We start from the raw sequence: 16,411 nt of genomic DNA on the forward strand, positions 1-16,411 counted from the left end.
GAAAATCAGCAAAATCGAATTTGTAGATCCAGGGTTATGGATCAAAATGTAAGACCTCCAAAAATTTTGATAATTTTCACAAGTTTTTGTGACTTTGGTAAATTCATTGCTGAAAATACTATGCAAAATTTCACTCACTATTAATATGATAAAAGGACAAATTTTGTTGAAAATGGTAAGAATGGGTCCATAAAATTTATTCCCGAAATATGGTACTATGTCATATAAATGGCCATAGAATTGCAGTATCCATACAAAATTCAGCACAAAATTCGTGAAAAAAGAGAAATCGAGATCGGGCATTATTTGACAATAGTCCCATATAAAGTTCACTTCCGAAAATCACTTAAATATACTTAATATACATTTTTGCGAGTGCCTTGGGTATGCTTGGGCATTAGATCGTTATATTATCATAAGTCTTTTATAAAAAGATCTATCAGGTTAAAATTTTAAATAAATATTTCCCATATATACGAATTTGTAGATCCAGGGTTATGGATCAAAATGTAAGACCTCCAAAAATTTTGATAATTTTCACAAGTTTTTGTGACTTTGGTAAATCATTGCTGAAAATACTATACTAAATTTCACTCACTATTAATATGATAAAAGGACAAATCTGTTGAAAATGGGTCCATAAAATTTATTCCCGAAATATGGTGCTATGTCATATAAATGGCCATAGAATTGAAGTATCCATACAAAATTCAGCACAAAATTCGTGAAAAAAGAGAAATCGAGATCGGGCATTATTTGACAATAGTCCCATATAAAGTTCACTTCCGAAAATCACTTAAATATACTTAATATACATTTTTGCGATGAGTGCCTTGGGTATGCTTGGGCATTAAAAAGATCTATCAGGTTAAAATTTTAAATAAATGTTTCCCATATATACGAAAATCTATGTATTGAATTTTGTGAAGATCGGCCGATAACACTGTGCTCGAATTTGATACTTTTTTGCTCTGTCAAGCGGGGCACAGAGTGGATTAACCTAATTCGAGTACGCTGAATCCAGTGGTGCTAACCGTTTTTTTAGGTTAGCACTTATTTTCGAGCTATACCGTTATTTCGAAAACGACTTCGCAGAATAAAAAAAAGCTTGAGTCTTACTTAAAGGTAATTTTATTGCGGAATTTGGGTTTTTTAGTTTATTAAATAAGCTAAGCTGTTTTTGAGTTACGCGAATAAATGTTGTGCAACATCCTCCATTTTCGAAATAACGGCATATCTCGAAAATAAGAGCTAACCTATAAAACGGTTAGCGCCTGGATTCAGCGTACTTGAATTTTATGCATATCAATATATTGTATCCAAAAATAGCACCCATATTAGGTCCTTTTCCGATAATCACTATAATACCCATAACACTTTTTTAAATAAAGTTATTGAGATAATCACCCTTATCGTGGTTGGCATCAGCCCAATTATGAAAAAATAAAATTCCCCGGGAGTTTTTTCCCTTTTCATTTTTTTTTAACATAAAATTTGAATAGGAAAAATGAGAAAAGGTAAAAAAACTCCCAGGGATTTTTTTTATAATTGGGCTGTATATCTCTCATATAAGTCCCATATCCGAAAATTCATTAACGCATTTAAACATTCATATCGGTAAAGAATGTAACATAAATAAGTTTCAAGTAGATTTGGTGACTATGGGATCATAATTATATATAGCTTCTATATAAGGCTCACATCCGAAAAATTCATTAAACGCGAATATGTATCATATATTTATGTAATTTTCCATATGCAAAATTAAGTCAGAACAAAAAATTACTTTTGAAGTTTTTAGTTTACACTTTTTTTATACTCTCATTTGTGGTGAATAAGGAAAATGTTTAGCCAATCGGTAATGGTAACCAATTTTTAAGTATATAAATTGTTACATAGCACATTCCCATTATAAAATTATAGACTCTTTTGGAAATAGTACGAATATGTAGTTATTTCAATTATAAATTGCTGAATAACATAGATAACATTTTTATACATTTGAAATAAAATGTCATCTGCGGAAACTAGTTTTTGTAGCAACCCTGTAGCCAGCCTAGGACCATATGTCTCTATATCAATACTATTTCTCTACAGACAATTGCACTAGTTAAAATGTCGACAAACTTTCCTTTAAGCGTCAGTAGAGATACATTAGAGACAACAGTTCTAGTGCATTTTTGGTGACATTGTCGACGATCGCGTCAATAGTTTGTTTTTTTATATTATGCTGTGTAGTCAATGGGTATAGAAACCCAGCAAAAAAAGTGAGGAAGAAGATGCAGAATTTTCACAACAAATAGCATGCTTGATGTACTTCCAATTTTGGTGAAAAAGCTATGAATTTTACATTAGCTTGTCATTGGAGGGATGTTGTTCATTTTTGACAACTTTTTACTTAATAAATTCGATGCTTTCGATGCGATTAAATTTCGATTTTAAGGTGTTATTTTAATGTAGGTAGTGGATACCTATATTTTTTTGGCATCTTGGATGGAAATATAAATAATAGAAAAAAAGTGATGTAATTGAGCATTTATGAATTGATTTTAATGTAGTTATAAAATTTATGAAACAATGGTTGATTAATTTTAATGATTAAAAAATATAAAAATTGTTTGTACACCAATTTTTACAGGTTTTAATAAATTTTATAAAATTCAAAAAATGTAGGAAACAATTACATCAACGAAATATTTATAATTCAGTGTCAAATACCCATATTTAAAATCACATCTTCAGAGGTAGAAAAGATTCATTTGCAACTTTAGATGTGATTAAAATGTCATATGTAAAGATGCACTTCCATTATTTTTTGCTGGGCCCAGCAAAAAAAGTGAGGAAGAAGATGCAGAATTTTCACAACAAATAGCATGCTTGATGTACTTCCAATTTTGGTGAAAAAGCTATGAATTTTACATTAGCTTGTCATTGGAGGGATGTTGTTCATTTTTGACAACTTTTTACTTAATAAATTCGATGCTTTCGATGCGATTAAATTTCGATTTTAAGGTGTTATTTTAAAGTAGGTAGTGGATACCTATATTTTTTGGCATCTTGGATGGAAATATAAATAATAGAAAAAAAGTGATGTAATTGAGCATTTATGAATTGATTTTAATGTAGTTATAAAATTTATGAAACAATGGTTGATTAATTTTAATGATTAAAAAATGTAAAAATTGTTTGTATACCAATTTTTACAGGTTTTAATAGATTTTATAAAATTCAAAAAATGTAGGAAACAATTACATCAACGAAATATTTATAATTCAGTGTCAAATACCCATATTTAAAATCACATCTTCAGAGGTAGAAAAGATTCATTTGCAACTTTAGATGTGATTAAAATGTCATATGTAAAGATGCACTTCCATTATTTTTTGCTGGGGTGTTTATATCAATGTAATTTTTATCATATTTTTGTGAATGGTATTGAAGATTCTATCTTGTTTTTTGTTGCCCTCTGACAACGCAACTAAAGTTTGGTTTACATCCATAATCGACCCATTAATTTTAATATAAATTTGATATCAAACTGAGAAAACTTCATTTCTCAAATATTTTTCTTGAATTCAAACACAATTATTCAAAAAATTTTTAAATTGAAAACAACATTTGATATCAAGTTGAATTTCAATTTTAAACTTAAAACTCAAACTTTGATATCAAATATTAAAGCCATCTTATTTCAAACGTTTGACTTTGTGTTAGATGGAATAAGGCTCGTACGTAGACTTTAAAATAAATAATTAATTAAAACCAACTTTTTAAGTTTAATTATATTTTGTTTTGTGTTTTTTTTTTATTAATTTGTACATTTTTTATACACTAATTAAAGACCCTAAAACATGTGTTTTCTCTCTTTTTTATATTAAATACATTATTACATTATATACTTTAATCTTTTCTTTTGTTTTACTTACTAAAATTAATTAATGATCATTTTTCATTCTTATAATTTTTGTAAAATTTTGAATTTTAAAATTTTGTTTACCATTCTTTTGGGTTAAACCCTCATACGTTCAACGAGTGCAAACGGAGTGGGGTGTTAGAAGAAAAACAAAAAATTAAACATAAATTAAAATTCAAACTTGTATTAGTATTTCTTTTAAAATTAAAAAAAAGAAATTAAATCATAAACGCTAAAGGAAAATATAAAATAAAAGTAATTTCGTTAACTTTAAGTTTTAAGTAAAGTAATGACAATATACTTTGTTAAAAATAATACAAAGAGTTATTAACAATTTTATTATTATTTAGGATTTTTTCTTTATGTTTTTAATAATAAGGGGAAGCGGGCGAAGGGTTTAATTTCTAAGGAAATAGTATGAGAAAAAATTAAAATATTTAAAAATAAAAATCTTCATCTATTACATCTGTTGTTGAGTCGTGGTGGTGATGATGATCATGATCATGATGATTTACACTTTCTTCATCTTCGTCTGTTACAGTAACTGTATGAATGACATTTGCTAACTCTAAGTTAGATCTTCTTGATGTTGATGTTGTTGCGGTTAAATGACGTACTGGCTGTGGTTGTGATTTCTGATGATGCTGCTGGAGGTGTGGTTGGTGGCGATGAGGTGGGGATGATATTATTGCTGTTTGCGTGGGCGATGTTGCTAGCGTTATCGCTAGATTATTGGATTGGGAAGCTAAATTTCATCCAGCAACTTCTTCGCCAGCAAAATCCAATTTGACAACATCGGCGGGCAAACATTCTTCAACATCGACTTCGTGTTCCGCCGTATTGATGCGATTTAAGGTCATTGATACATCTGGGCCAGATTTCAGCGCCAGCGAAGTGGCTGCTATATTGGGCACTGTGCTACCGGCAATTGCGGTGGATGTCACTGCATTGGTGTTGGTTATAATGTTGGTTGCATTTGTTATCAAATTGTTGCTGATGGTTGTGTTACCGCCAACATTATTGTTGCTGTTTGCTGCCACTAATGTCGTTGTGTTTGTCGAGGGACCGGTGACAATTTGCTGTGTTGTTGGTTGTTGTATTACAATGTTTTCGGTAACCGTAACTGTGGCAGGGGTAGAGGGTGTCGTCGATATGGTATTTGTTGTTGTTGCAACATTCGCGGAAGTACTGGCGGATGCTGCCGCTGCTGCGGCCGCCAACAATGCTTTTTGAGCCTGCATTTGCTGGAATTGTTGTATGGTAACGGTTGTTGTTGTGGTCGTGGTGTGGGAGGGTTGTATTACTTGAGTCTGTTGCTGCTGCTGCTGTTGTTGTTGATGCTGCAGCTGCTGCTGTTGTTGTGCATGTTGCAATTGCTGCAACTGTTGCGGCTGTAAATGTACTATTTGCGGTTGGGTCAATTGTGGTGATCCAGTTGCAACAATATTCGCCGTTGTTGTGACATTGTTAAGTGTCACTTGATTGCCAACCAAATTGCTGCTGCTGCTTGAACCAACTGACGATGCGGCATGTGGTGATGCCTGTATTATAATCTGTTTTGGTGTAGTCTGCAGAATTTGTGTTGACGTGTTGCCGGATGATGACGATGAAGATGTTGCGGATGAGGACGACGATTGTTGTAGTACCTGTTGTAAAGGTACAATATGTTGAACATTTTGTATATGAACTGTTTGATGCTGTTGCTGTTGTTGCAATTGTTGCTGCTGGTGAATATGATGCTGTTGCTGTGAATTAATTACACCTGTGGCAATTACTGTTGCTTGTTGCTGCGGCTGCTGCTGTTGTACATGATGTTGTTTTATGATTTGATGAGTTGTTGTCTGTTGTTGTGTTAAATGTTGCTGCTGTATGGGTTGTTGTTGTGGTATTTGTTGCACCGTTTGCACCACATGATGTACTTGTTGCACTGGCACTTGTTTCGCTGGTATTCCAGCATCTTCAAATGCTTTTTTCTTTAAGGCCTGTCTTATTTGTGTTCTAAGAGAAAAAGGGAAAACATGTAGATACATATCATTAGTAAATTTAAAAGTGCAATCGTCTTTGTTTGCCCTCTCGCTATATCCTGTTGAGAGGTTTTTTTCTTTTCGATAACAAATTTTAAACTTACACTGTCCTATTTTTTATGCTTAAACTGATTTTATTTAAATCGTCCGAGAATCGTATTATTGATGCGTGTAACATATCAATTTCTTCATCTGTCCATTTTCTGCATTGCACAATATATTTCAAATTAATTTGATGTTGTTTTGTTGAGATGGGCATTTTGATTAAAGATGGACATAGCGAGAGAACAGAAAAATAGTTGTTAATGATTAGATTTTAAGAATTTGGATAAATTTATCAAAACAAAATAAAACAATTCTACCACAAGAGTTAAGACATGTTCGGCTTATGTACTAGTTTGATAAATCAGTAGTAGACTCATTTGTTTCTAATATTAGAATAAAATAACTATAGTTCTTATAATCTTTCTTTTGATGACAGCAAAAAGTTTCCTAGTGTAGTCAAAAACTATTTTTTTTTCTAATAAATATTTCGGGGTGCGGTTAGAATGAATGCATAATGCGCTGCGAATTTTTTTTAATTGTTTAGTTTAAAGGGGATATGTCCTCCTCTTTAACGTTTTTTAAATAAATAAAATCCGGCATCTAGATAATGGTTTGTGTATATTTACAGTTGTACACTGCATAGGGTTCCTAATTTAACGGACTTTTTTCTTTCCCGGATTATTTTCTTTTATTTTCTGTAAATATGAATAATGATCATTGAATATCCCTAAAAAAATGTATAGCATCCTTATAATTCGTTTAAGAGCATAAACTTTAAATTTAATTCATTCTTAATAACCAAATTTTTCTGCTGTGACTTGAGTGAAAAAAATTTGATTATTACTTCTTTTCCAACTGACTATCTGTTGTTAGAACACAAAAAAATCGATGGATATAATAGAATAATTCAATTAGCAACAAATTTGGCCATCGAAACGTATCTGAATATAGTAACTTTTAGAAGAAAAATTATGAAGAAATTCCCGACAAACAAAATTAACAAAAAAATATTCCCGGGAATTCCCGTGAAATTTTTCCCTCGTAGGAACCCTAACACTGCACGAAAACGAAATACAAAATTACTTGAGTAAATACTTTATTTATTGAGAAAACAGTTGGTGTTAAGTCTAAAAAAATATAAAAAGAAATGATTTGTTTGTTTAGTCAACAAGGCATCGCCTTGGTACCTGGTAGACAGTTTTTTTGGTCATACAAAATTTAAAGTTGCTCAAAAATTTAGCTTAACCAATTTTTACAATATTGGTCTCTTCTTATCTACATAGTTTCAATATATTTTCCTAATTTTTTTTTTTAACACAGGATATTGAACCGAAAAATAGTACTTGATCCAATGATATCTTAACAAAGATATCTTCCACTTTCTAAAGCCAATGCATGGTTAACAACACATACATACAAAAATTTAGAGTGGGACCATTAGAGGATCTCGAGATAGTAAACATTTTCCTCAATTATAAGCAATTGTATAGTTAACAACACACAAAATTTAGAGTGGGAACATGTGTTGATCTCGAGATAATAAACATTTAGTAAAAATATCTTAATATTACCCAGAATAATCAAAAAATTACAAATGTATATGCAGGCATATCTTTTTAATTGCTTTTCCAATTTTTATAAACTTACAGTATTGGTCATAACTAAAGCACCCCCTCAATGAATTTTTCATATAGTATTTTTTTGTATAAAATCAAAGTTTTAAATATCTATTATGTATTATTTTCATTTTTTAATATGTTTAGTATTGATAAACAAATACTTTCAAAGTTAAACTTTCTATAAGAGGTAACTTAAAATCAAAAAATATTTTAATGTAGAAAAGGATATACTATAAAAAAAAATTTAATTAATTTTTTGTTGCAAATCCTTTGTTTTGGATGGCACAGGAACATCTCTTGGCATAGAAGATATTATGTTTTTATGGCGTTTTTCGATATTCCTTCCCAGGCTATTTTAACGGCATGAAATAAATCGTGAAAATTTCCGATCCTTATTTCAGCAATTTTCACGATTTATTTTCATTATTAACAATGTGCCACAAGTTCTCAATAGGATTGAGATCGGGAGATTGACCAGACCAATGAAGAACTTGAATCTTATTTCTCTGTAGCTAAGTCTTACAAACTTTGGAGGGGTGCTTAGGATCGAAGCTCCCTATAATTGGCATCTCTTCACTGGCATAAGGCAACATTACAGCTTTCAATACATCACAGTACATGAACCGATTCATCCCATTCATCCCATAAATTTTATGATTTGGCCCAAATCCTTGACCAGAATAGCAACCCCAGACCATTACATTGCCTTCCCAAGTTTAGTTGTTCCTTTGCAATACTTAGGATTCAGTCTGCGTACACGCCTTATTCCATCGGAACTTTTTGAGTTGTATTTGGATTAATAAGTGAACAGTACTGTCTTCCATTTATGGACACTCTAGTCGATGTGCGCTTTGGCAAACTCTAGTCTAGCTTTCTTGTTCTTAGCTGATATAATGGGTTTTTTCCTGGTCGTCAACTGAATAATCCGACTTCTACTGCTCTTCAACGGATTGTTCTTTCGCTAACGCATAATCTTAAACTTGTTTATACTTGACTAGATTATGCTATAGGATATTTTCGAATTGCTCTTTTGATCAAGGAATCATAATATCGTGTTTTTTTCGCGGACGTCCTCCAGAATTCACCGTTGATATGCGACCAGTCTGCGAAAACTTTGAAATGAGCCTGAAAAAACCTGATCTGTTAATTGAAAATTATTTACTCAATTCATGTCGTGATAAACCCGTCTTCCAGTCTTCAATAACTTTAATTTTAAATTCACTGGAGAACCTTTTCCATGCCATTGTTTTTATTACAATAAACTGTATAAAACTTAAATTATACTCAATACGCCTTCCTTTATTTTTATCTTCTGGAATTTTTACATCCATTCGTTGTCAGTCCCGTCAATTCACAATGCAAATATACAGTAACGTAGTCAAATTTTTAAACATCTTATAAGGGGGTGCTTTTGTTTTGTAAATTGCGTTTTGTGTTTTTATATGATTTATCATTTTAAATTAATTGTTCATAAGATTATCTTTTTCTAAATGAATGTTATATGAACATTAACAATATAAGTTAATAAAATATATACAAATCAGAATTCAAAAAAGCATTTTTTATCAAAAAAATTATGTTTTGAAAAAATCTATTGAGGGGGTGCTTTAGTTATGGCCAATACTGTATATATTTAGAGCTCACTTTTTACTAAATAGTTTTAATTAATATTGAATGAATCTATTTTAAAATAATAAGAAACTAAAATACTACAGATATGCATGCTTCATTAATATTCAGTTTTTTAGTTTTACCATAAAATTCACCGTTGTAAATCTACATATTTACATAAATTATTTGTAAAATTGGCTGAATAAACATTGTCATTCTCAAGTTTTTTTTTTATAAAAGACGCGATGGGTCGAAAAGGAAAAAAATACTTCGTTAGAACAAAGAAAAATAGTGAATTTCATTACAAAAAATGAGAAAAAAATGAAGCCAAATACTGTCGGTGACATTATCCGAAGATATAAAAATCAGGATCGAATTGATTTTAAAAAAAAATCAAAATAGCTTACCGAGATGAAGATGTCCGTTTTGTTAGAAAGCCAGTGCCCCAAAATTGTTACTGAAGTTATGGCGGAATTTGGAAAGACCGTATTGCCCGAAAAAAACCTTTCGAAACCTTTGAATTTAATGGTTTTTTTCGGGCAATACGGCCATTGAATAATTGGTTAAAATTTACTAAGGAGCATATAAAAAAAGATGAAAATTGGTGAGAAGACGTAATTTTCTCGATGAAAGCTAATTTAACTTATTTGGAAGTGATGGAAAAAATATGGTGTGGCGGAAGCCTTATTAGGAGTTAAAAGGAAAAAATATTACTCCAATAGTTAAGCATGGAAGAAGAAGTGTAATGGTTTGGGGCTGCATATCAGCGAAAAGGGTTGGGAAACTGCGACCCTAAGCATAAAGCCCACGTTGTTCGTGAGTGGTTGCTTTATAATTGTCCAAAAGTGATTAATACGCCTGCTCAGTCCCCAGATTTGAATCCCATAGAAAATGTATGGGATTATTTAGATCGCCGAGTCCGCGGAAATCCCGTTTCTTCGAAAAACGAACTCTAAGAAAGTCAGCAGGAAGAATGGCATAAAATCAGTGTTGATTACTTGCAAAACTTATTTTTATTTATGTGGTTTGTTCAATATTCAGAATTCTGAAATAAGTTTTTATTGATCTCTTAATATGTCTTATGAATAAAAAAAATAATGTCACCGGTTTTTATTGTTTTCTATTAATTTTAACTTTTAATAACTCGAATAAAAAAAACCAAATATTAATGAGAGTCATATAAGAATAAAAAACCATGGTTCTATATAAAAAAGATTGTAATATAATCCATACATTGAATAAAAATATGTACCCTTCTTAAGTAAAAATTTATTAGAAAATATGCTATGTATGTAGCTTGCAAAAGTAACCTTTTTTATCTTATGACAGCCTTACAATCCCACTTTTAAATTTTTGGCAGGTTTTTGATAAAAAAAATATTTTTTGTTGAGTTTATAGCAATTGGACAATTAGTTATAAAAATATACACAAAAACATAAATAACATTTTCAAATATATCCCAAAAGTGTAATTATCTCGAAAACTTCTGAATTTCCCAATCTGAATTTTATATCGTATACACCAAAATTTGGTGACATTCTACTTCCACAAAGTGGGTCAAAAGATCATTTGAAATATTACTTTTGTTACAGATGTCTACTAACACAAAATTGTTAAACTTAATTATTTCGAAATAGCAAAAAAAGTATACAATATTTTTATTAATGGGACGATATATGTTTTTGCAATGGCTAAGATTTAAGGATAATCTTTAGTAAATGGAAGATATCTTTTTTGAAATATTCTTTGGACGAAAATTATAAAATCGGTCTAACAGTTCTAAAGTTATTAATAGTGTAACTTTAGGTATTTTGCACTCATGTATTAAAATATCTGAACTTTGAAATTCTGAAGAACTTCAAATTTAATTTTTAGCTTTTATTTTGAAATATTTGTATAATATAAATTTATTCAAAGTATTGGCTATTGTTAGATATGACATTTTCCCATATTTCTGGCAACATATCAATTCCGCTAGGTACAGGTTCCATGTGATGGTCTTGCCAGATTTCAGGAGCTCAAAATAGTACCTAATTTTCCTTGTTTTGGATGAATCCTGCTCGCAAACGTTTTGAAATTTTTCTTTGAATAGCTTTGAATGATTTTGCAAGATCTTGTTGAGTTTGCCAACAATCTTCATGGGGTAATCAAAACTTCTGAACCGCACAAACCGCGTTGAAACCGTTGGATCACATTCGCCATATCCTTTAATGATCTTTGTTGGCACAAAATTCGATATTTTCGAAACAAAAAAAAGTACTATATAATGTTCATTAACTAAGTAAGAATAAATGACAGATATGTACCCTTAAGTAATAAAATTAAACAAAAACCGCGTACAAAAGACACGCCATTGTCAATCCTGCATTTTTAAGTCTCAAACCCAATAATTAAAATAAAGAACTTTTATAAATTTCAATAAAATTGAAACAATAATTTTTCTTTTAAATTTATACCAGAGATGTGGTCCTCTTTGCTGAATAGTTTGCCATTAACTCATTTTCATGATAGGTATATGATATTTTTCTTAATGAATATTTAAAGAATATGTTCAGGAAAAACAAAATGATTTAATTTAATATTGGGATAACATTAAGATTTACTTCTGGGAAAAGTGAAAATAGGCATCGGTATTTCTTTCAAAAAACTAACAGGATATAAGAGAAAAGCTTAGATCAAGATATGAATTACAAAATTATGTTAGCGGTATTCCTGATGTGGAGCTCTTACCCTGGTTAAAGAGTAAAAGTGTAAGTAAAATTTTACAAATTGTTAACGTCGAACAATTAATAGCATTTGTAAAGCACTTTTCAGCTTATTTTTATGGATTTTTCTATTATGTTTTGTACTATACACTATTTTTTGTTTATATACAATTTATTTTAAAATTCGTAATAATAAATTTATTTGCAAAACAAAAAAAAAATGGTTTCTGCTAAACTGCTCTTTTACTATATTGCTAGGGCAAGTACTCTCTCTATATTGTGAATACTGCTATTATATTTGATTTAGAATTTATTTTTCTATTTTTATTTTATTTAAATTTTAACTAAAATTAAAAACGTACTTTTTATTTAAACTAAATCAGATAATCCACTTTGAATAATTAATTTCGTTTATCTTATTATGGATTTTTTTAAAGCTAACTGATGAGTTTGTTTAAATTTTAATAAAATTAAAATCTGTTTTAATTTTTGGGTAGGTAAGTTAAATCTCAGCATTTTATTTAGAAATTTATAAAGGAATTTATCAAAGAAACAAATATTTGATTTTATTTGATATACATACCCTGCTGGTGATTCTGCATTTGGATGCAATTGCATGGTTAAATCACCTAAACGACTAAATGCCTGACCAGCAGCTGTGAATATTTCACCCACCTAGAATACAAAAACAACAATTTTAAACAAAAACAAATATTTTCATAGAGAGCGTTCAAATATAAATAAACAATTATGTTAATTGCTTATGTACGAGTATGTTTATTTTGTTTTCCACAACAAATCAACAGTTTCCTTTAACAAATCAAATTGTGACAATAAAATTAACGCCTTGCTCAGAAAGTTTGTCCTTAGATCGGCCAACATAAATTTCTTTTAAACAAAATTTAGGTGGGAATCTCCTCACCACCCTTCCCGCTGAATTTAAACAATTATTGTTTGCAAACAAAACGCATACGACGTTTCATTTTAGTTTTCTTTCCTCTTGACCGCCCTAAGGAATTCTATGATCTGACACTTGCCGAGCGAGAGTTGTTGTTTGGCACTGTGACATTGACGACGTCGCTCAGGTTTTTCCCGCACAAATTTTAAAACAATGTTTTTTATGTTTATTCAACTCATTGAGATGGTTTTCGTAGTTTTTTATAAATTCAACTTACTTTTGTGGCTGAATTCATGGTATTTTTATGAAAATTGTATTAGATTTTCTAAAATATTCTGTGAAAAATATAATATTGTACAGTTGTCAAAAACAGCGCGTAGATAACAGAGTTGTAAAAAAATTGACAGTTGTTAAAAATGTGCTACTTCTCCATAACAGGGTGCTTCTGATATTTATTAAATTTAATTCTAGCAGAAGGGTAATGTGGTGTTAAAATATCATATATTATGTGTTTTACAAATTTATTTTGAAATCAAAATATAAATGTTTACTACTGAATTATAGTTTTACCACATTCAATTACTTTTTAATGATTAGAATTAAATTATTTAGGCGCTTGACTTGAGGCAGTTCCAAACATTTGATTGAGCAAGGTGCAATTTTTTTACTTTTTGGTGATAAACGAACTTTTTGATATTTGAGTGAAATTATTTATTTATTCCACTTCTATTACCCAGCATTTGTTTAATTAAACACATTTGTCAATGCTTCCAAAATATCTACCAAATAATAATATAAGGATAAATGGAAATGAGAAACAAAACATAATTAATTTATGAATAGTGTTGCTATATATTTTTATGTATTATAAGGGTTGATTATTATTTTTATTATTTTATTTAAATGTTGCAATTCACAGTAGTTACTGATATTTAATACGGATAACTATTGTGATTGGCAAGCAGCGTTTGCTGCAGGGTACGGAATTCGCAATAAAGCTTATCTGTTGATAACGCCTAAGCCTCTTCGGATGATATCTTGGTGGTGGGGGACTCTTGTCCCGAATCAATCAGGGTATCTATCCCAACGGATGAGGAAGATGCTATACTGGTTCCAACACCTAACACACAATTGTTCCCGAGGACTTCCCAAGGACAATATGCTCTGATAACAAGCTTAAGCTTATACAAGCAGCAGTCCTGGACAAAATTGTTGAGTTGAAAAAGAGTTCTATAAAACCACAATTTGCAGGCTGCACCTTTACCCCAGGCTGGCTTGTTTTTAACTGCATGGTGGATCAAGGAACAGAAAGCTGTGATAAAGGTTGTATCGAAGGTGAGGTACCAAGGACGGATGTATATGTCGGATATTTTCCCTAGGAGCCTAAAATGCCTACTAGCAGGATTCTATCTCTTATTGAAGGCTAGAATGATGACCTGACGGTAGAGTTCTGGAAGGTCCTGATACAGGTCAGCAATTGCAATTGATCCAAAATCGGCCTCCAAACTTAAGGAAAAGGGACATCATATTGGCTATGGGTATGGCACTGTGCACATCTGGCCTACGAATCGCCATCGTGGAGCGAATAGAATAGAAGGCAAAAGTGAATGACAGACTAAGACAGACTGCGTCTAGCACGTAGGACAGTAAGTGTTGCTCTGTTACAATCACCAAGCCTGTATCGAAAAGAATGACGTACCCAATGTATCCGCATAAGAAGCAGCACTACATAGCACCAACCGTGGTAGAAAGATGGCGGCGCGGTCCAGGAAGGACTAATGTTTCCAACCGTTAACAACAGTAAGGCCAATACGCAATTGAAGTGCGTACAGTTGAACCTTCGCCATGCCAAGGCAGCCTCTGATTTGCTATGCCGTAGGTTCACCAAAAACCTCCTTAACATTTGGTTTATCCAGGAACCATAGATCAACTCAAGGGTAATTAAAAGACTCCATTGTGATAATGGTAAGCTAATTTACAATTCAAACTCAAATTGTGAACGTACCTTTATAATTCGTTGTCGATCAATGTACTTTTTAGCTTCTTTCTTTGGCTTTTTATACCCTTCCCCTTCGTTATTCCGTTTGTTATTTCCACAATATAATTTTCCGACCCTATAAAGATAGCGGAGTCGATTATGCCATGTCCGTATGTCTGTCTGTTGAAATCTATTTTCTGAAGACCCCAGATATCTTCGGGATCCAAATCTTCAATAATTCTGTCATGCTTTCGAGAAGTTTCCTATTTAAAATCAGCAAAATCGGTCCACAAATCCTATATCTGCATTACTAGACAATATGGATATCTAATGATAGATATTTCAAAGACCTTTGCAACGACGTATATAAGACCATATTAAGTTGGACCTACAATGGGACAAAATCGGAAAAAATATTTTTTAACCCGATTTTTTTTCACCAAAAAAAAATTTAAAAAACCAAAAAAAATTTTTTAAATTTTTTTAAAAAAAATAAATTAAATTTAAAAACAAATTTAAAAAAAATAAAAATTAAAATAAATCGAAAAAAAATTTTTTAAAAAAATTAAAAAAAACAAATTTGGAAAAAACAATCTTGTTTACCTAAAAATATTTAAAATTTGTATTTTGAAGTATAAGTATAAGCACTGCCGAATATATCACTCTTACTAGTTCTTATATGTATATTTTTTTCTATAAAATATATTTTAAAATAAAACTGAATTTATTTATGTATGTATTCAATCGATTAACCGTTAATCGGTTAACCGATTAAATTTGGCCGGTAACTGTTCGAATAATTTTTTTTCGGTTTCTCGTAGAACTCGTAGAAATAAGAAGAAAAAAGTTTTATTTATTAAAATAATAGTTATTAAAACAAAAACAGTTCATGGAAAAATATAACAAAAGAAAAAAGAGATCATATAATTATGATAAAGAATATACAATGTATATAGAATACATGTATAATTATACATGTATTCTAGTAAAAAATCTTTAATTCTAACTTTGATTACTTTGTTAACCTTTTTGAAACTAAAATTAAATTTTTATATTTTTGATATTCTATGAATTTTATTTATGTCAACAACTACGTTAGGTTTTTAGAAAAACAAATTGGTAAAAAAATATTGGACCTGGAGCAAAAATCTTGAATTTGTGTTACGCACAATTAAGTTAAATGTTTTCTGAGCTTTGGTAGCACTAATATACATATATCTGACTTTTTTCATCATACCTGCGGAACAGTTACTTGTATGAAAACTGGGATTTTCCCGGGTAGATAACAAAGCAATGTTTTTCTTATCCTTCATAAGGTTTACGGGTCAAATTTGACCCATTTTGAAATTAAAATTGAATTTTTTTAAAAAGTGAGTGGTTAGCTTTTTTAAAAAATAAATTGCCAAAAAATATATACATATGTATTTTCCTTTTGTGTTAAATTTGAGCCGAAGATCGTTAACATCAGTAAATTTATACCCCTTAGGAAGGCTAAAATAATTTCTTAGGAATAAAACACAGTTTAAATATCGATTTTTTAAAGTTAAAGTTTTCAATACACTAAAACTCTTAAAAACACACAAAACCATCTATTCGTGGAAAACCCGGTTTCTTCGAT

General features: G+C 30.6%; 1 protein-coding gene across 2 annotated transcripts; it reads right to left on the reverse strand.

Moving 5' to 3' along the window:
• Window positions 1–3,767: 3,767 nt before the first annotated feature.
• Window positions 3,768–13,228, reverse strand: LOC135951429 (transcription factor SPT20 homolog). 2 transcript variants are annotated; one of them, XM_065501082.1, is made up of 4 exons: window positions 13,093–13,228; window positions 12,501–12,592; window positions 6,042–6,140; window positions 3,768–5,911 (listed from the first exon to the last, which is right to left on the reverse strand). In XM_065501082.1, the coding sequence occupies exons 1-4, from the start codon at window positions 13,108–13,110 to the stop codon at window positions 4,666–4,668; spliced, it is 1,455 nt and encodes a 484-aa protein (XP_065357154.1). In that variant the 5' UTR covers window positions 13,111–13,228; the 3' UTR covers window positions 3,768–4,665. The 2 variants fall into 2 exon arrangements, with proteins under 2 accessions (XP_065357154.1, XP_065357155.1); XM_065501083.1 differs by lacking the exon at window positions 6,042–6,140.
• Window positions 13,229–16,411: the final 3,183 nt, after the last annotated feature.

The sequence above is a fragment of the Calliphora vicina genome, chromosome 2 (assembly GCF_958450345.1).
Source record: "Calliphora vicina chromosome 2, idCalVici1.1, whole genome shotgun sequence".
NCBI classification, from domain to species: domain Eukaryota; kingdom Metazoa; phylum Arthropoda; class Insecta; order Diptera; family Calliphoridae; genus Calliphora; species Calliphora vicina.

What these genes read in the sequence shown, in the direction of transcription:
- LOC135951429 (XM_065501082.1), bottom strand. An exon ending in AATGCAGAATCACCAGCAGG is followed by an intron (nt 6,141 to 12,500) that starts GTATGTATATCA and finishes TGTGCAATGCAG; the next exon opens with AAAATGGACAGATGAAGAAA. An exon ending in AGCATAAAAAATAGGACAGT is followed by an intron (nt 5,912 to 6,041) that starts GTAAGTTTAAAA and finishes TTTTTCTCTTAG; the next exon opens with AACACAAATAAGACAGGCCT.